At 48.4% G+C, this 16419-nt stretch overlaps 1 protein-coding gene across 1 annotated transcript; it reads left to right on the top strand.

Annotated features, from left to right (window-relative positions):
- The first annotated feature begins 138 nt into the window (after positions 1 to 138).
- POLR2G (RNA polymerase II subunit G) lies at positions 139 to 15532 on the top strand. The gene is made up of 8 exons (XM_085889701.1): positions 139 to 378; positions 2514 to 2623; positions 3211 to 3370; positions 3556 to 3606; positions 13658 to 13723; positions 13911 to 13982; positions 14091 to 14124; positions 14505 to 15532. Exons 1-8 carry the CDS (start codon positions 280 to 282, stop codon positions 14516 to 14518), a joined length of 606 nt encoding a protein of 201 aa, XP_085745827.1. The 5' UTR covers positions 139 to 279; the 3' UTR covers positions 14519 to 15532.
- The last annotated feature ends 887 nt before the right edge of the window (positions 15533 to 16419 follow it).

Consider the following 16419-nt stretch of genomic DNA (forward strand, 5'->3'; position numbering starts at 1 on the left):
AATTCGGTTTTTTTCTGTTGAAGTAAATCTATTAATATATGCTACATTTCGTATTTGAGGTTGTTTTTTATTTTGTTTAATAACGTAAAAATTTTATACGCAACACGTCTTCTTCATTAAAAAAAAAACCGAAGGAAGATTCTAAAAGCGGGAAACAATTTATTCCAGTCAGCGTCTCAATAAATAATGCGCGTAATGTTTAACGCTGAACAAAAAATATATAGATATAAATTTTTTTAAAAAAACAACATTTGAGTGTATCGAACTGAGCACGATCAAATGGTGAAAGAATTCGCGATTTCAAGTACGTCATTGAAACCTGCTGACCCGGATGTACTTAGTACCAAACAACCTGGAAACAGCAACATGTTTTACCACGTGAGAATACCTTGGGCTTTTCTTTGTTTTTGTTGGTTTTTAAAACGTATAAATGTATATGAGAGATTACCGAATGTCGATGGTTATTGTGTTTGTGTTTGTGTGTGTGTGAATGTATATGTAAAATATTTGTTTGTGAACGATAAACAAACGGGTTGTACTTGTAGGCGAAACTATTACACTTCACATTTGGTGTTAAAAGTCAATGTCTGGACAGTGTGAGGAAACGCTTTGAGAATTTCGTTAATGTAATCGTATGATCTGATCGGGGATGAAAGGAATAGGATGGCCCAGAGGCGGGGCCATCGAGAGCCGGCACGGGCCCAGAGGCGGGGCCATCGAGAGCCGGCACGGGCCCAGAGGCGGGGCCATCGAGAGCCGGCACGGGCCCAGAGGCGGGGCCATCGAGAGCCGGCACGGGCCCAGAGGCGGGGCCATCGAGAGCCGGCACGGGCCCAGAGGCGGGGCCATCGAGAGCCGGCACGGGCCCAGAGGCAAACGATCTCAGGGCCACCATCCCCACCCTTTCTCTCATACATTTGTATTAAAAATTGCAGTTACAGGAGGAGCTTGGGCCCCAAGGCAGACACCTCCCACCCCTGACCCCCACCTTTTGATGCCCCTACCCCTGCCCATCGGTATGCACACTCGCCTCCAAGCTGTCATGCTTGGGTTTGAATCCCGACAGCGACAAACTGTTATCTCGGTGTTTCACAGGCAGGGTGATTCGTCAATGTGTGTGCCATCCCTCGGATCATAATTATCGTTAAACTGGGTGTCCTGTCTATCGGCATTAGTTGGTGGACGTTGAAGAGCCTTTGGTGTCTTTGGCGAAGAGTAAGCGAGCTATCGCCGGCACCTTGAACAAATTCCCAATTCCTGCCCTGACTGCTGCGAAGACAATGGGAAACCAGCCGGCACAACACTGCAAGAAACTGATTGGACAGGACCAACGCTCCATGGAGAGTACGGGACACAGCGAGCCGGTTCATCGAGGTTCACCGGTCGTGTGACTTCACTAAACCAAAGTGATGATGTGAGATGAGGAAAGTTCTTACTGAGTCGACAGTCGGTTCGTGAAAGACAGGCCAAATCTCCCCTCGCCCCACACACATCCTGCCCTGTCGCCGTCGTCCCCTGTCGTCGTCGTCGTCGTCCCCTGTCGTCGTCGTCGTCGTCCCCTGTCGTCGTCGTCGTCGTCCCCTGTCGTCGTCGTCGTCGTCCCCTGTCGTCGTCGTCGTCGTCGTCCCCTGTCGTCGTCGTCGTCGTCGTCCCCTGTCGTCGTCGTCGTCGTCCCCTGTCGTCGTCGTCGTCGTCCCCTGTCGTCGTCGTCGTCGTCCCCTGTCGTCGTCCCCTGTCGTCGTCGTCGTCGTCCCCTGTCGTCGTCGTCGTCGTCCCCTGTCGTCGTCGTCGTCGTCCCCTGTCGTCGTCGTCGTCGTCCCCTGTCGTCGTCGTCGTCGTCGTCGTCGTCCCCTGTCGTCGTCGTCGTCGTCCCCTGTCGTCGTCGTCGTCGTCCCCTGTCGTCGTCGTCGTCGTCCCCTGTCGTCGTCGTCGTCGTCCCCTGTCGTCGTCGTCGTCGTCGTCCCCTGTCGTCGTCGTCGTCGTCCCCTGTCGTCGTCGTCGTCCCCTGTCGTCCCCTGTCGTCGTCGTCGTCCCCTGTCGTCGTCGTCGTCCCCTGTCGTCGTCGTCGTCCCCTGTCGTCGTCGTCGTCCCCTGTCGTCGTCGTCGTCCCCTGTCGTCGTCGTCGTCGTCCCCTGTCGTCGTCGTCGTCGTCCCCTGTCGTCGTCGTCGTCGTCCCCTGTCGTCGTCGTCGTCCCCTGTCGTCGTCGTCGTCGTCCCCTGTCGTCGTCGTCGTCGTCCCCTGTCGTCGTCGTCGTCGTCCCCTGTCGTCGTCGTCGTCGTCCCCTGTCGTCGTCGTCGTCGTCCCCTGTCGTCGTCGTCGTCGTCCCCTGTCGTCGTCATCTCTGTCCCTTACAAGAAACCTAAAGGCAGAAGGATGCCATTCGGCTCATCAAGGCTTGCAATGATTGCCAACCTATGGTTGTTTGTGTGCTAACTTTCTCAGAGTAGATGCTCTACCCATTATGTCACCCAGTTTAGTACCTAATGAAGGTCCACGTGGATTTCTGTTTCAGATATCTCTGGAACATGAGATTCTTCTCCATCCGCGTTACTTCGGGCCAAACCTGCTCAACACGGTAAAACAGAAGTTGTTCACCGAGGTGGAGGGAACGTGCACTGGAAAGTGAGTTTTGAGTTAAAGAACCATTTAATGCTGTTCTCTTCCAACCTAATGATTCATAAAAGACCACTAAGAGGCGCAACTACTGTTAATGAATATTCTTATTCTTCTTTCTTATGCAGCACATGGTTGTGGGTCTTGCATAGCAAAATCTTTGGTTCATTTATTCACACTGGCTGCTGTTTACGTCACGTCTTGGTCGCAGCTATGTGGCCAATGCACTACAACCTTTTGATCATGGCAGGAATTTAGAATACTGATCAATGGTGTTGCATTGCTCATTTTGAAAGGTTCTAAGTGATATTTAATGTCCACCAGCACCTATATGGAAATTGAATAGTGAGATGACTTGAACAGTGACAATACTACCTGTTGAATTTGACAGGATTTTTTTTTTAGTATTTTTTTTTAAACTATCTAAGGCTCATAGTGGAGCTCACCTTCCAGACTCGGAGAGGATGCTCTAACCATTACACTACCGAGTCATGTTTGTGAATGTGTAATTTGTACTTTGGTTGGTGGCTTGGCGAATAAATGAAATCACCTTGTCTGGGCGCTCCCTTCTCACAATGTCACGCATGTATTGTCAGGTATGGCTTTGTAATTGCAGTTACAACTATTGACAACATCGGTGCAGGAACGATCCAGCAGGGCCGTGGTTTTGTGCTCTACCCAGTGAAGTACAGAGCTATTGTGTTCAGGCCATTTAAAGGAGAGGTTGTGGATGCCGTGGTGACACAAGTCAACAAGGTAAGGGCATGGAAGGGGGGTGGGGGGGACTCCAGTTTCGATACCCCCGTAAAAGCCAAAGTTTTGAGGAAAATGATTGTGGAACATGTCTTTGTTTATGAACTCTATCTCACATCGTGTAAGTTTTATTGTTTCATGGTTGTGCAAATTGTCATCATGCTGATTTTGTTGTTGTTTTTTCTCAGGTTGGACTGTTCACAGAGATTGGACCGATGTCGTGCTTCATCTCCAGGCATGTAAGTACCTTCAAGGGTTCCGTGCGTCCCGTTGCTGAGTTTTTAAGAGTGGCAGTTACACCACGTGACTTGGAAAACTTTTTGTTAATGCCACTTCATCTGTATCAAACGGTTTAAATGAAATGTTTTCTTTATGTTAATACAATACCAACCAACACTCACTCATTATTCATGCTTTTTACTCCGCGCACACAAAGCGAAAAGCAGGGTCAAGCAATTGGTTCATGTCTGTCCGTCTGTCTGTCCATCTTATCAGTTTATGATCGAGGAACAACTTACTTGAATCTCATGTTGTCTTTTGAACTCAAATTGGAACATGAATGGGAAGACGAGTCTTTTTTTTTACCGTACTTTGTCTCTGAATTCATCCCGATCACGCATGTGCAGAGAGAAGTGAGGGAATATTTTTACTTTCTGCCTGTCTGGCAAACAAAATTGAGAACCATTCGAAACAGGAAAGTTACTGCTTTTGAGGACGTCACAATGGACACATACAACAAGCACGAATAACTAATGTTGATGTTGGATAGGGCAAAGTCATAGAGACTGTAGAAAATGGCAGTAAATTCCTGAGTTAATTTATTTATACGACTTTTACAAGCTATATTTCATTTAAATTTAATGATATACTTTATGACAGCTTCTTCTCCTTCTGTTCCCTTTACAAGGGATGATGTCCAATGGCACCAAGCTTCTGCCCTGCCTTAACCACGATACTCCTCCATCTCCCGCTATCCTCAGCCAACTCTCTCCACTCTCCAACCACCTCCACCTTACTGATATCCCTCCTCACACAATCCTCCCATCTCAACCACAGTCTACCTATTTTCCTATTACCTTGCTCCCTCATACTATCCACTCTCTTTGCCATTCCCTCTTCCCCCATCCGCACCAAGTGTCGGGCCCATCAGCCAGCATTTTACCAATCTCAACGTCGTACTCCTCTTATCTGTACACCAATTTCCTCCCTCAGTTCATCCATCCTTCTTCTATCGCACCATTTTCACTCCCACAATCCTCCTGACCCAGTTGTTCTCGCAAACTGACAGCCTCTGTTGTTCTCTCTCTGTCAGTGCCACCGTCTCCAGATCGTAAAGGTCGGCCGACGTTACACATGGCATCAGAACCTTGCCTTTCAATTTTCTTGATGTCTTTGTCTGAAGACTGTAGTACACAAATTGTCTGTCATAATATTTCCAACTGCTTTGTGTTACATGTTCCCTACCGGTCACAATGAATGTTCAAGAGATAAATATTTGTTTACGTTGAACGCACGCTCGACCTGATATCGGAACCAAAATGAAGAATAAGTAACTCTCCAATGCACCGTGTTTGTGTCGATTCAGCAAAATAAAGAAAATAAATTTTCGTTTAGTCACCGATTTTGTAGAACAGAAACAAATAAAGACAACTCGGATAATAAACCGGAGATAAAAATTAGCTTGCTTTAATGCACGTTTGAGCCGATACCAGAACCAAAATGAAGAAGAGGTACCTTTCTAACCCGCCGTGTTTCGTTCGTTTCTCGGCTTTGCCTATTTCATATTAAAAATATCCCGATGGACATGCATGAAGCAAACAAGGACAAATGTGTCCAAGAGCAGCGTCCTAAAGGTTTTGTCGGCTAAAAAAAAACAACTTCCTATATTTCATCACATGCCTTGATTAAGCCAATAGTCAGACCCGTCATAGTGTATTTACGAAATACAATGTATTTATCTCTCCCACGAAATTAATAATGTATTTACGAAATTACAATATATTAAATGGAATAATCTTTAAATAGTAACGTGAACATTTCGAAGCTTCAAAGCAAATGTCCGAATATATTTAAAAGTTCATGATAGACGCTCTCAAAAGGCACGCTCAATGCGAGGATGTGTATAAGTGTTTAGTATTTAAGGAGATCCGGATCGTGTATATAAAAGAGCCGAGTCCTAATATAAAGGTTTTGTCTTCACAAGAAGAAGAAGAAGAAGAAGAATAAGAACAACAACAACAACAACAACAACAACGACGCCGAGCTCTCTTATAGCAGAGTTCGCTACGCGAGACGCTGCTAAAAACGTGTGTACGGCTTATGTGCATATATAATCCATCGTGGTTATATACGTGGGATCATTCCAATTGCAATGGGCCATGGACTAACACCCAGGCCTGTGGCCTGCTGATCTATGTTGCTTCATGCAATGGCGGTGCATGATTTTATTGGGGTTCAGCCAGGCCAGCTGCTTGGTGTTGGCTTAGTGGTTAGGGTGGCGGCTTGGGATCCTGGGGTCCTGAGTTCAAGCCCCGTTGGCCGCTGAATTAAAATACACCAGGAGGTTGACTCAGCCTGTCATCCTTCCGAGGTCGGCAAAATGAGCACCAGTGTACTGGTAAGGGGGACACTGCATCAGCGGCATAGCCGCGTCCCAACCAATGATGCAACCAGCAGCCACAGGCTGCACTCGATAGAGAGTCAGGCCAGCTGTCCAGCCAATGGGTGTAAAGCAGTGGGGTGGAGTCGGGGCAGCTGAACACTGACCCATGTATAATATGATATTTTCTAAGTTTAAAAAGGGCATAACTGAAAAATTCATGAAACGACATGAAACTCAAGCTTTTTCAGTACTTTATCATAATAAAGCCATGTACCAAGTTTTAGTTGAATATGTTTAAGGGTATGGGGGAAAAAAAAGTCAGAAAAACCACAGGCGGGACAGACCAAGAGCAAACCTTTAGTCCCCTCCAGTGAAACCGGTAGGGGACTAATAAAGGTTCATTGGGGTGGTGTATAAATGTGGTATTTGGGGCTGCTTCTAGACTACTTCAATAGAAATAAACTCTTTTATTCATTTATTTTTACATTCATTAAAATTATCATTTAATCAAAATTGAAGTCACACTGCGCATGGTACGTGTTGTTGTCTGAACTCTCTCGTTTCTTTATCTTTTCAATCCATTTCCGTTTCCTCCTTATTCTTCTTCCTCTTCTTTCTATGATCAATGCGTCACTCGTGATGCTCACACCTCGGTCCTATCGGTATTGCTCACCTGTAGCGCGTCACCCACCCTATATAAACCCCTGCCACATTCCAGTTTCTCTCTTTCGCTCTGATGATGGGTAAAGCCCAAAACGTCAGCGCTCTGTGATCCTTTATGTCAGATAACTTTAACCATTTTATATTGTCGTGTTTTTATTCTCTTGTGCTGCCACCACACACTGCTAGTTTGCTGGAATTTGTAACTCCAGTAATAACCCGATTTACATTTCCCCTTTTTACCAGGTGTTTATCCATGATTGGAGGTTGGGGGGGGGGGGGGCGGAGGTGCACAAAAATCATTTTGCCGAGCAGAACGAGGGGAACATTTTGTTGTTTTTTTTTGTAGGTGTTTCTTTTTGTCATCGATTCTAAATATGGACAAATGATGCTCGAATACATTTGAAAAGGAGTACACTCATGAGAAAAAAACTTTTGCTCAAAACTCCACATTTATTTTAATTATTATATCATCATAAAATCCAATTGAATGAAAAGCAGACATTGCATCTAGTGCGTGTGCGTGCGCGCGCGTGTGTTGTGTGGAGTTCTGTTGGAGCTTTCTGATGTGGAATGTGATCTCCTGAGTTGATTTGGCTAATTAACTACAAAGAATCCAGAAGAATTCCCACGTTTTAAACACACGCCATGTTAAGGTGTACAGAGCAGCTTAATGGGTCCTTCCACAGCATGACATTCCAATTACGAAAAGAATGATAACGTAACAAACCATATATTAATTAATACAAAGAATTTTAACAACAATAATGAAAGTAGTATAATTTGGCAAGAATAATATTGAAAGTATAATCTTCGACCTGGCCCAAACACATCTGGGCTTGGTAAAAGGCAACCTAATGCTCCAGCAATACAGCAGGCAGGTATGCTCCAAGACCGTGAAGACAAATGAAAATTTGGTTCAATGGACCAACGGGCACACTATCATGATGTAACGATCAAAACAAATCGATGTCTCTGCCGTAGTGAACAAGGTTTGATATGGAAGTGACAGTTTCATAACAAAGATTTCTTCTCCAACACATTTGATTTTCTACCTTGGAGAATTTCCCACAGTCAAAAAGCATGTTCTCGATGTGCTGTATCACGTGATTGGGTTTTCGTGTATCATGACTCGCCCGCTTGGGGTGGCGTTGATGTACATCCGGACGGGCAATAAAGCGGAGTTACTGCTACGCTCTCGCTCTCCATGTTCCGCTGCACCTCGGATACCACAATTGGCTGATGAGGATGGTTGATCGAGTCACGGCGCACGGACAGGTGCCCGTTTTCGTCGGAGACGACTTCGAATTGTTTTCAGAACAGTTGGGGTGCTATTTCTACGCGAATGATGTGGTCGACGAGAGCAAACAGAAGTCTATCTTGCTCTCCTCGCTATCGGCGGAACATTATCGACTGCTGAGTGATTTGGTGGCGCCGGACAAGCCCAGTGGGGACACGCTATCGTTTCGGGACATTGCGCAGAAGATGAGAGCACACATGGCGCCGGAGAAGTCATTACAGCTGGCTCGATACCAGTTTGATCGCCTTGCGAAAGGTACAGGGGAGCGCGTCGCTGATTTGTGGCGCGAGTGAAGTATTCTTCTGTGGCCTGCAAGTTCACGGCAGAGGAGCGTCCAGCTCGGCTCAGAGATCGCTTTATTCCGGTTTGCGAGATGCGAAAATGGTTTCAGCAGTTCTACGGCTGAAGGGTGAAGCCATTACATTTACCTCTGCGGTCGACACTGCTACAGCTGTCGAGCAGACTCTCGGAGATGTTCAGGCCATCACCGGCCCACGCGGTGTCGCGAGCGCCCCGGGACGCTCGCACGACCTTCGGGGCCAGACGTCGCCGCACAAGCGGCGAGGTGACCCCGCGGACGTGTTTGGGATGCGGAGGTCGACACCTGTGCCGTGTATGCCAGTTTAAAAGCACCGTGTGTTTACGTTGTCACAAGGTGGGTCATCTGAAGCGTGTGTGCCGAGGGGCGTTGGCCACCGTTGAGGTCATGGACGGCGATGTGCGAGGCGACCTCGGCGACCCGGGGTGAAACTGGCAGCCGTTGATGGGCCTGTTTTCAATTGGTCATGCGGCGGCGCGCCCGATGACTGTGGAAGTCAAAGTGAACAACACGCCGATCACGTTTCAGGTTGATACGGGAGCGGCGGTGTCAATCATCCGCGAACAGACCGCGCGTAGACTCAACGACCTGAAGCTTATCAGGTCTGACCTCACACTGTTCACGTACACCCGCGAGAAGATAACTCCACTCGGGATGGCAGATGTGTCTGTGCGGTACCAAGGCCAGGTCGCCGCGCTTCCGTTGTACGTCGTGCGGGGGAGGGGTCCGTCTCTCCGAGGCTGAGACTGGCTGACCCGCATCAGGTTAGACTGGGCTGCCGTTCACCTTGTGCAACCTGTGCCGAGCCGATGGGACGATCAGTTGGAGAAGATTCTTCAAAGACATCAAGGTTTGTTTTGCGACGACCTTGGGAAACTCAAGGGCGTGGAGGCAAAGCTCTTCCTGAAGGAGGGGGTAGTTCCTCGTTTTTGTAAACCACGACCGGTGCCATATGTTCTGCGGGACAAGGTCAAGGGTGAACTTGATAGGCTGGAGGCCTGTAGAGTGATGGAACGGGTGTCGTACTCAGATTGGGCCATCCCGGTCGTCACGGTGCTGAAACGGAATGGAAACATCCGATTGTGCGGGGACTTCAAGTCCACGGTTAACCCGGGGCTCAGCATGGAGCGATATCCACTGCCGTCAATCGATGAAATATATGCACGATTGGCGGGGAGTCAATGCTTCACGAAGCTTGATCTGCGTGATGCATATTTTCACCTGCCGATGGATCCCGGGAGTAGCGACCTTTTGACAATCAACACGTGTCAAGGGCTCTATCAATATACCCGACTCTTTTTTGGGATTGCTTCGGCCCCCGCCTTGTGGCAGAAAGCCATGGATCAGGTTTGCATTGGCCTGCCCGCTCAAACCTACCTGGACGATGTGCTCATTGCGGGGAAAACTGCGGACGAGCATCTTGCGAACATTGCCCAAGTGCTGACGAAGCTAGAAGCGTGCGGCCTGCGCTTGAACAGACAAGTGCGTGTTCTTCAAGCAGCGCTAGGAATACCTCGGGCACATCATCTCGCCGGAGGGGCTGTTGAAAGGCCCTCGGAAGGTGGAGGCGATTCAGCACATGCCACCGCCTCGCGACAAGACGCAGCTGTGCTCGTTCATTGGTATGGCCCAGTATTACCAAAGGTTCGTGCGCGGGCTCAGCTCACAGCTTGCGCCGTTAACGCGGTTGCTCAGTAAGGACGAGCGCTGGGCCTGGGGGCCTGCACACCAGGCGGCGTTCGACCGCATCAAGCAGCTGCTCACAGAGGATACGGTCTTCATGCACTACGAGCCTGCGCGTCCGCTCTTATTGGCATGCGACAGCTCTGCATATGGCATCGGGGCAGTGCTCTCCCACAGGATGGACGATGGTTCCGAGCGGCCTGTTTGTTTTGCATCCCGGACCCTGTCCGCAGCAGAGCGGGAATATGCCCAGATCGAGCGCGAGGCTCTCAGCCTCGTCTGGGGTGTGCGGAGGTTTCATCAATACCTGCTGGGGCGGCATTTCACTTTGCAGACGGATCACAAACGACTTCAATTCATCCTGAGATCCAAACGCAGGGTACCGTTGGTAGCGGCCGCGCGGATACAGCGGTGGTGTCTGTTTCTTGCTGCTTACGATTACGATATTCAGTTCCGGAGCACCAAAAAGCATGCTAACTGCGACGGGCTCTCGTGCTTGCCTTGCGCGGAGGGTCCAGCTGCGTCTGAGTCGGCCGACCGGGTTGATGTGTTCGCGCTGGGCCAGGTCCAAAGTGGGCCGATCACGGCCAAACAGGTCACGGTGGAATCGGCTCATGATCCAGTGCTCGCCCGTGTCGTCCAGGCGATTTCTACGGGGAATTGGAGCGATCTACCTTCAACACCGGCATTTCAGCCTTTCGCATCGGAGCTGTCGTTGGTCCAACGGTGCATTATGTGGGGAATGAGGGCGGTGATTCCACCGAAGTTCAGGCAGCGGTGTTTGGAAGAACTGCATCTCAGTCACCTTGGCGTCATGAAGACCAAGAGTCTTGCTCGTAGCCTGTTGTGGTGGCCGGGGTTGGACAAAGACATTGAGCAGTTGGTTAAGCGTTGCACCATGTGCCAAACAGATGCTGATAACCCGCTTCGGGACTATGGCCGACCCCAGGAGGGCCTGGCAGAGGGTCCATGTGGATTTTGCGGGGCTGGTTAATGGCAAAATGTTTTTGATTGTGATCGATGCATTCTCAAAATGACCAGAGGTTGTAGTGATGCAGCATACATCAGCAAACATTACAGTAGAAAAACTGCGGACGATCTTTGCTAATAAAGGATTACCCGAGGTTCTGGTCTCTGATAACGGTCTGCAGTTCATCGCAGGTGTATTTGATAAGTTTATGCGTCAAAATGGTATTCGACATCTAAGGTCTGCACCGTATCATCCTGCGACGAATGGGCAGGCGGAGTCGTTTTTAAGATGTTGAAATGGGCGTTGCGCAGGGGGGGGGGTGTTGCACCTGTGCAGACGGTGGTCGATGTCTTTTTGCTCCAATACAGGAATGCGATTCATCCTGTCATGGGCGATTCTCCTGCCATTCGTCTCTATGGACGGGCATTGCGGTCCAGACTGGATTTGCTGCGACCTGGAGGGTCGGTGAGTGGGGCGGTGTCACGCCCGGCGCTGCTGCGCGGTTTTGATGTGGGACAGCGGGTAATGGTGCGCGATTATTTCCACAGTTCCAAATAGGTGCCGGCTGTGGTCTCTGTGGTACTGGGGCCGGCGAATTGCATGGTGCGGACTGAGGGTGGGGAGGTGTGGAAGCGGCACGTGGACCAAATGCATGATTGCTGTTCAGCGTCACCCCCCCCCCCTGTGCCGAGCGATGTGGGACCCCCACCTGTGATGTCGCCGTGGCCAGACGTATCGCCAGGGCCGGACGTGTCAACGCCCGCGGGGTGTTCACCTGATTCAGTCCTGCTCGAGGACGACGAGCAAGCTTGTCGTCCGGGGGCGGTTGTTGTTGCGGATGGGGCAAGTCCGGCGAGGGTGTCACCTCGACCTAGCCTGGAGGCGGCTGAGCCTGAGCCGTCTGGCGGTGCTGCCCGCCCGAGGCGGGTCAGGAAACGTGCGCGGTACTTGGAGGATTTTGAATGTTGATTGGTTTCGTTTGGTCAAGTTATAATTGTCATTTTACGAGGGGAGGAGTGTGCTGTATCACGTCATTGGGTTTTCGTGTATCATGACTCGCGCGCTAGGGGTGGCGTTGATGTACATCCGGACGGGCAATAAAGCGGAGTTACTGCTATGCTCTCGCTCTCCATGTTCCGCTGCACCTCGGATACCACACTTGAGTCTTGAAAACAGACTGAGTGCCGAATTCAAACAGAATGATAGGGACTCTGGATTTATGTGATATTTTGGATACCATTCCACTTCTTGGTTCGTGAGTGGTTATCAGAAAAGAAGCATCTCTGATGACAAATTATTCGGTAATTCGTTAATCATAAAGTATTCACCGTGGTAACAAACTGAATGGTACAAATCAGTTGCATGTTGAACGCTGCGGTCGAAGGAGTATCGGGTGATCCCACGTTCCGAGACCACATATTCAGTTATATACACCTCGATACATATGAAAAACAATCGCCTTTGACGGAAGGGAATGGGTTTGAGGGGGAACATGCTGGGTGTATTTTCATTTACATATGTCTGGTAATTGTTTTATTTATATATTTAATATGTATGTGTATTTGATTCAAGCTGACCTTCAGACAAAAGGTACGACAGTTTCAACTCGCACAATCCGTCGCCAACTCAATGAAAGGGGGTTCCATGAGGGGAGACCCAGGAGGACCTCACTGCTAAGAGAGAGATAAGAAAGCCTGACTGGAGTTTGCCAAAACACACCTGAACAAGCCAAAATCCTTCTGGGAGAATGGCTTGTGGACAGATGAGACCAAATTAGAGCTTTTTGGTACAGCACATCATCTCTATGTTTACAGAAAACAAAATGAGGTCTTCAAAGAAAATAACACCTTCCCTACAGTCAAACATGGAGGAGGTTCAATGATGTTGTGAGGTTGGTGTGCTGCCGCTGGCACTGGGTGCCTTAAATGTGTGCATGGCATCATGAAATCGGGAGATTACCAAGGAGGCATTTTGGAGAGCAATGTTCAACCCAGTGTCAGAAAGTTGGGTCTCCGTCGAAGGTTATGGGTCTTGCAGCAGGACAATGACCCCAAACACACTTCATAAAGCACCCAGGAACGGTTCAAGACAAAACGCTGAAGTGGCCAGCAATGAGTCCAGATCTAAATCCCATTGAACACCTGTGGGGAGATCTGAAAACAGTAGTGAGGAGCAGGCACCCTTCATATCTGGGAGAACTGGAGCAGTTTGCACAAGAAGAGCCAAACTGCTGGTAGAGAGGTGTAGGAAGCTCATTCATGGCTATCGGAAGAGCTTGACTGCAGTTATTTTGTCCAAAAGCTGTGCTACCAAATATCAAGACAAGGGTGTCAATAATTTTATCAATGCCATTTCTTTTTATTTTCTGATTTAAAAGGATTCTTAAGTTCTGAATCAAAAACAAAGGTTCGATAATATTAACAATGAAATAAAGAATTGTGGAGACAAAATACTTTTGTCAATTGTGAGTTCTTTGAAAAAAGTGCAAGGGTGCCAATATTTTTGGCCATGACTGTATCAAAGGTAAAAAGGCAAATATAAGAGGTGAAAAGTGGTGATGTGAGGAACCCATACACCCCATATTCCATTCATTTTTATGAGAAAAATTGCTTTGATTTCCATCTTTTTGATATTTGTCACACTTCAGAAACGCAACCCCGATGTAAATCCGGGTATTATTGCATTTCTACTTCTGTGTGGGTCTGTTTTGTTTATTTGTTTGCATAAGTGATGGGCTATCTCTTCTCTTCCGGCAGTCCATTCCATCAGAAATGGAATTTGATCCGAATTCCAACCCACCTTGCTACAAAACCGTGGACGAGGTAAGGTGTCTGTGTCTGTGTCTATACTGTATATAAACTGTTGGATGCGTAAAGCACAAACGATTTGCATACTCGTGTTGCTCGGAGTTTGATGCCAATTCTCTCGGTTTACGAACTCGCAATGTCCAGAATCCTTTATTTAACTCGACTTTCTCCGTTTCCCTTTTCCTTTTCTCATCTGCGGTAGGATATCGTTATCCAGCAGGATGATGAAATCCGGTTGAAAATCGTTGGAACAAGAGTGGATAAAAACGATATTGTAAGTGATTCAGAAGGCAATGCTTGTGTTGTTTTTTTTAAATCGAAGTAAAATTCCACTTTTTGCCCCTAATATTTACTAATTTTGCTGTTTTTAATTATTTTACAGTTTGCCATTGGGTCGTTGATGGATGACTTCTTGGGTATGTTTCATATGTTCAACTACAAAGCCTCTTACCTGTTTTCATGTCGGCCTTGCAAATGGTCTATTTGGCACTTATTTTCTAAGGGCCGTATATTTGTCTATTTATGCAAAATGGTGGAATATTTACCCCTCTCATCCCCACTCTCATGTATGTCATGAACAGGCCTCTCCCTTTTCCATCCTTTACTCCGACCTCCTTTATATCATCCTCCTTCCACATTGTTGTACTCTCTCTTATCCTCTCCCATTCCTTTTCTGTTTCTTCATTTAGACACCTCCTCCCGTACTCCCACTCCCACTCCCACATCCCCGGTATGTAATACGATTGACCCTGAATATTGATTGCTTCTTTATTCATTACATCTTTATCTTTTTCAGGTCTTGTCAGCTGATTCTTCATTGCTTTGCTAATTCGTGAAGAGTTTATCGGACCGTCCTGTTGGTGAATGATCCTTCTTGACAGACGTCCACCCAAACTCCTGTTATAAATTTTATTCACATTACCATTATTACATGCACATAAGGATTGACAGTTACTGTTCACTTGTATTGGAGTAATGCTCTACCTTACGGGCTGGTGTCCCTGCTTCACACCTTCACACGAAATGTTTTAATGGTATTTTGTTTTCTCTTCAACTTAACTTGCATTTTCGAAAGCGTGTTCAGTGTTGGTGGGCTGAGTTGGGGAAAACCCAAGTCAGGGCATCACAATTCCGATATTTGCATGTGTGTACTTGCTTGCATGTCTGATGTTCTTCATCATTTTGTAGTTTGTTTTGAGCAAATCCACTTCTTCTTTAATGGCCCCAATTATGCCCTCTTATTGGGGTCGACCGGTTCGAGACGTTTGGCCCTAATCTTTCTCAACCGGTTCACCAGGCCAGACATTTGACTGACGGTGGTTTGAGCAAGAATTTATCATTTCTATATGCTGGTGATGACTTGCCGGTGATGAAGATGATTACTCTTCCTGAAAGAACTAATGCTAGTAGGAGAGGCCCTCCGGTTTAACATCATTCTGATGGACGGCGTACTTTGTCATGCCTCACCCTGCATAAACAACACCACGATGGTGGTTTGTAGCTGGGTCGACGTTCAAACGCAGGCTCAACAGCTCAAACAAAGGTCAATGTCAGACCCTTGTTTTAACTAAATGTCTTCATTTGTTTTGTATTTTTTTCATTTAAAATCTAACGTGCATTTGAATAATAAATGCACAAATTATAATTTTAAGTTCTTTTGATAAGATCTTGCTTATCAGTGGCATTTTCACACCAATTTATCCCATTACAGTTTCAGCTGATGTATACGTCTCTCCACGAAAGTGTTGCATGATATTCAGAAATGTCGGATTTCACTGACCCATACTCCTTTGGAAAAGAGACCAAATTAAAGTAACCAAGTGATGTCTTGTTTGGTCATCTCTTCGAACATGACCTAATAATATGGGTGTCGATGTCCTTCGGTCCGTCCATCCGTCCGTTCACAATTTAGTTGAGGAGAGTGAGAGTGGTGGGGGTGAGTGAGGAAGAGAGGAGGGGTGGGGGTGAGTGAGGAAGAGAGGAGGGGTGGGGGTGAGTGAGGAAGAGAGGAGGGGTGGGGGTGAGTGAGGAAGAGAGGAGGGGTGGGGGTGAGTGAGGAAGAGAGGAGGGGTGGGGGTGAGTGAGGAAGAGAGGAGGGGTGGGGGTGAGTGAGGAAGAGAGGAGGGGTGGGGGTGAGTGAGGAAGAGAGGAGGGTGGGGGTGAGTGAGGAAGAGAGGAGGGGTGGGGGGTGAGTGGGAGGAAGAGAGGAGGGGTGGGGTGAGTGAGGAAGAGAGGAAGAGGAGAGGGTGGGGGTGAGTGAGGAAGAGAGGAGGGTGGGGGTGAGTGAGGAAGAGAGGAGGGGTGGTCAGGGTGAGTGAGGAAGAGAGAGGGGTGGGGTGAGTGAGGAAGAGAGGGGGGTGGGGTGAAAGTGAAGGAAGAGAGGGGGTGGGGTGGGAGTGAGGAGGAAGAGAGGGGGTGGGGTGAGTGAGGAAGAGAGGGGGGTGGGGTGAGTGAGGAAGAGAGGGGGTGGGGGGTGAGTGAGGAAGAGAGGGGGTGGGGGTGAGTGAGGAAGAGGGGGGTGGGGTGAGTGAGGGAGAGGGGCGGGGTGAGTGAGGGAGAGGGGGGTGGGGGTGAGTGAGGGAGAGGGGGTGGGGGTGAGTGAGGGAGAGGAAGAGGGTGGGGGTGAGTGAGGGAGAGGGGGGTGGGGGTGAGTGAGGGAGAGGGGGTGGGGGTGAGTGAGGGAGAGGGGGGGGGTGGGGGTGAGTGAGGGA

This window comes from Eptatretus burgeri, chromosome 7, assembly GCF_056783735.1.
Source record: "Eptatretus burgeri isolate ZD-2024b chromosome 7, Ebu_testis_v1, whole genome shotgun sequence".
Classification (NCBI taxonomy): Eukaryota; Metazoa; Chordata; class Myxini; order Myxiniformes; family Myxinidae; genus Eptatretus; species Eptatretus burgeri.

Excerpts from the sequence above, each read along its gene's own strand:
- POLR2G (XM_085889701.1), top strand. The coding sequence starts at position 280 with ATGGTGAAAGAATTCGCGATTTCAAGTACGTCATTGAAACCTGCTGAC. Across the intron at positions 2,624-3,210 it reads GAGGGAACGTGCACTGGAAA|GTATGGCTTTGTAATTGCAG; the intron begins GTGAGTTTTGAG and ends ATGTATTGTCAG. Across the intron at positions 13,983-14,090 it reads GAGTGGATAAAAACGATATT|TTTGCCATTGGGTCGTTGAT; the intron begins GTAAGTGATTCA and ends ATTATTTTACAG.